Genomic DNA, 3,817 nt, shown 5'->3' with positions numbered 1-3,817 from the left:
TGGAAACAATTGAGCTATAGTTCTAAATAAATATACAGTATTCAGTCTCTAATGAAAAAAGTTACTAATTTATGAATGCTGGTAACAATTTAATTAAGTTTGAAATCAATACAGATAATAAATCGTTGTGTGGCAGGGTTTTTTTTTCCTTTTGTGTACATCATAAAAAGATCATGTGATATTTCCTTGTAAGTTTATGTACTTGTGATTTTAGTACAATACAAGTACAGTAAAAGAAATATGTTGTAATTATGGGGCATGGCTCTGTGTATGTTGTGGCTCCTCTGGCATTACAGTTGTCGCAGAATTGATCCCTTGCTGCCAGCAAGCAGATTTGTTTTTCGTGTCCTCTTTTATTCTTGTCACTTATTTCGAGATATAGTACTAAAAATACACCTTCAATTCATGTCAAATACACATAGATACTTTAATAGGGTGTATTAAAAAGGGCAGTTTTCAGGTGATTAGTATACTTACATGTTTTTGTGTATAACTATCATAACCCATCTAAATATTTTTGCAATTATTGGGTAAATCTATTGCTACATTTTAACTGTTTAAATATATTTAAATTATTTTAATGACTTTGAGTTTGCTGACAGGCAAAAATACAATCCCCTTTTTTCTTGAGATACTACTCTGGTTGCAATGTTGTGCACTTTATAAAATATTAAAGTTGTGAATGCTGGAGGGTTTCTAGTAATTTGAGTTTACTTATTTTGGTACCATATGTGCGAAACAGTTCTACTCTTGGCTGTGTATCTTTGAGCTCTTTCTGCTGTTTGATTAATGCAGTTATTCTTCTATCCTCAACACTTAGCCATAATTTTCACGGGTTTTAATGTACAAATACTACAATTCACAGAGATTTTTTTTTTTCCCCCTGAGTTGCAACAGATTATCCATTGAAAGGGTCTTTTGCTTAACTGCCCAGAGTCTTGTGGGGCCAGCCAGACACTACTCCAGATGGCAAGTTGTTAGGGCTGGACAGAATGGCTTTGGAAGACTTCTCACCAGATGAAGGCTGTAATGTTGGGATTTTGCCGTTTGGCTTTTTCCCCTGTAGTTCCCAGGGTGGGAAGGTGCTGGGATGGCAGCAGCGTGCCGCCCGCCCACCTGCCACCACCTGTTCAGCCCTTGTGTTCCTATAAAGCCTGGTCCTGGCCGCTGCACACCATCCCTGCTGCCTGGGGGAAACAGATCTCTGAGGGAGTCACGGCTGCAGAGCACAGCCAGCACCATCACTGAATGCCTCCTCAGCTCCTCAGAGCACAGCCATTGCCATCACTGAATCCCTCCTCAGCTGAGCCAGGACTGCTCTCACTGCAAACTGCCATCACTGAATCCTTCCTCAGCTCCTCAGAGCACAGCAAGCACCATCACTGAATCCCTCCTCAGCTCCACAGAGCACAGCCAGCACCATCACTGAATCCCTCCTCAGCACCACAGAGCACAGGCATTGCCATCACTGAATCCTTCCTCAGCTCCTCAGAGCACAGCCAGCACCATCACTGAATCCCTCAGCTCCTCAGAGCACAGCCAGCACCATCACTGAATCCCTCCTCAGCTCCTCAGAGCACAGCCATTGCCATCACTGAATCCCTCCTCAGCTCCTCAGAGCACAGCCAGCACCATCACTGAATCCCTCAGCTCCTCAGAGCACAACCAGCACCATCACTGAATCCCTCCTCAGCTGAGCCAGGACTGCTCTCACTGCAAACTGCCATTTGGAGTTGCTGTGCCTGTAACCCAGTAAGAGCTTCTTGGATTCAACGGACTGTTTTCTTCCTAACATACATTTTGAGAATGGAGATTTCATTGTTTCCTCTCTCTCTTTGAGATTAAAGAAATTAAAAGAGTGAAAGCATAAGACATAAAAATGCTTCATTCTTTCTTTCAACGATAAGAAACAATTTTCAGACATCTCCAGAAGAACCAGAAGAACTTTTATTTTGTTATATTTACTTTTTTAGAAGGCAAGAAAAATACTCCACAATTGATATTGGGAAACAGATTCAAGTGGTACAAGGGTTACTCCATGAATGCTTTCCTTAGCACTCTTTAGAAGGCGAATTTTTGCTATCTTTGTGATCTTTGTGTGTGTGTGCAAGTGAAGCTGCACCAGCTATGAAGACCTGTAAAGCCAGTCCCCTAGAGAATGGGATGGGCTGTGTGGTGAGGGGCAGCTCACAGAGGATGGAGAATGGGATGGGCTGTGTGCTCAGGAGCAGCTCGGAGAGGATGGAGAGTGGGGCAGGCTGTGTGCTCAAGGGCAGCTCGGAGAGGATGGAGAATGGGATGGGCTGTGTGGTGAGGGGTAGCTCAGAGAGGATGGAGAGTGGGGCAGGCTGTGTGCTCAGGGGCAGCTCAGAGAGGATGGACAGTGGGGCAGGCTGTGTGCTCAAGGGCAGCTTGGAGAGGATGGACAGTGGGGCAGGCTGTGTGCTCAAGGGCAGCTCGCAGAGGATGGACAGTGGGGCAGGCTGTGTGCTCAAGGGCAGCTTGGAGAGGATGGACAGTGGGGCAGGCTGTGTGCTCAAGGGCAGCTCGCAGAGGATGGACAGTGGGGCAGGCTGTGTGCTCAAGGGCAGCTCGCAGAGGATGGACAGTGGGGTGGGCTGTGTGCTCAAGGGCAGCTCGCAGAGGATGGACAATGGGGTGGGCTGTGTGCTCAGGGGCAGCTCGGAGAGGATGGAGAACGCTGCCAAGAGGAGGCTGGCTGCCAACGCCCGCGAGCGGCGCCGCATGCAGGGCCTCAACACGGCCTTCGACCGCCTGAGGAAGGTGGTGCCGCAGTGGGGCCAGGACAAGAAGCTGTCCAAGTACGAGACCCTGCAGATGGCTCTGAGCTACATCATGGCTCTGACCAGGATCCTGGCCGAGGCCGAGCGGTTCAGCGGCGAGCGGGAGTGGCTCGGCCTGCGCTGCGAGCACTTCCACGGGGACGGCTACCGCCAGTACCCGGCACAGAAAGCCGCGGCCGACGGCGACCCGTACGCACACAGGCTGTTCAGCTACCACCCCGAGCACTTCCAGATTGCCAACTAGAGCTTCTGACAGCGTGCAGCGGGCCAGATGTGTAATTGATTAGTTAGCAAGAGTTAATCTGCTTGACTAAGGTAATATTGGCATTATAATAGCTCATTCCTGTTTGCATCTTACATATAAATAAATTTGCTCTCAGAACATAAACTCGAAAGATCATAAAGTCATAAATTCAATGACAGAATTTATTTAATGCTGGTGGAAATTATACTTTTAATTTGAAGTATTTCTGGCAATTTTTTCCTAGTTTATCTAGCGTATTTAATGCTTTAATTAAAGAAGGTTTTGGTGTCTTTTTTTACTGTGATGGATCATGACAGTATTTCTACAGATCATGGGACAAGTTGACCTGTGGCATAACTGAATGGAATAGCACCAGAAATGGACCTCATTCCATGTTTTTCTTTTAATGTCAGCTTTAAAGTTGTTCTTCAGTGTCTTTGCATAAATGGTTCACACATGGAAAAAGTTTTATAATGTATTGGAGTTCTAGTCCACAGAGAACTAACTTTCTTAAACTTTGTAAGTTTGACATATGGGTTCCAAAGTTGTGTAGGTTTGCTTTAATCCAATTTATGGTGTCTCTTGTATGCTCGAAAAAGAGCTGGTTTCAAGTCACGGATGGAATGTTTTATTTTCAATGGTTGTAAAAACACGTGTGATTGTATACTATAAATGAGAATGCTTGTGTGAAAATAATCTAAGCTTCTAGATTTTTGTAGGCTTTAAATGATGGGATTTTATTTTTTAACCTTATGTTATCTGGAAAAAA

General features: G+C 45.2%; 1 protein-coding gene across 1 annotated transcript; it reads left to right on the top strand.

Annotated features, from left to right (window-relative positions):
* Nucleotides 1-2,127: 2,127 nt before the first annotated feature.
* On the top strand, nucleotides 2,128-3,109 carry ATOH7 (atonal bHLH transcription factor 7). The gene is made up of 2 exons (XM_059477453.1): nucleotides 2,128-2,175; nucleotides 2,632-3,109. Exons 1-2 carry the CDS (start codon nucleotides 2,128-2,130, stop codon nucleotides 3,046-3,048), a joined length of 465 nt encoding a protein of 154 aa, XP_059333436.1. The 3' UTR covers nucleotides 3,049-3,109.
* Nucleotides 3,110-3,817: the final 708 nt, after the last annotated feature.

This window comes from Ammospiza nelsoni, chromosome 8, assembly GCF_027579445.1.
Source record: "Ammospiza nelsoni isolate bAmmNel1 chromosome 8, bAmmNel1.pri, whole genome shotgun sequence".
Lineage (NCBI taxonomy): Eukaryota > Metazoa > Chordata > Aves > Passeriformes > Passerellidae > Ammospiza > Ammospiza nelsoni.
Note: the sequence above shows the minus strand (reverse complement) of the source record. Positions and strands in the feature narration are given on the sequence as shown.

Excerpts from the sequence above, each read along its gene's own strand:
- ATOH7 (XM_059477453.1), top strand. The coding sequence starts at position 2,128 with ATGAAGACCTGTAAAGCCAGTCCCCTAGAGAATGGGATGGGCTGTGTG. Across the intron at positions 2,176-2,631 it reads AGAATGGGATGGGCTGTGTG|GGCAGCTCGCAGAGGATGGA; the intron begins GTGAGGGGCAGC and ends TGTGTGCTCAAG.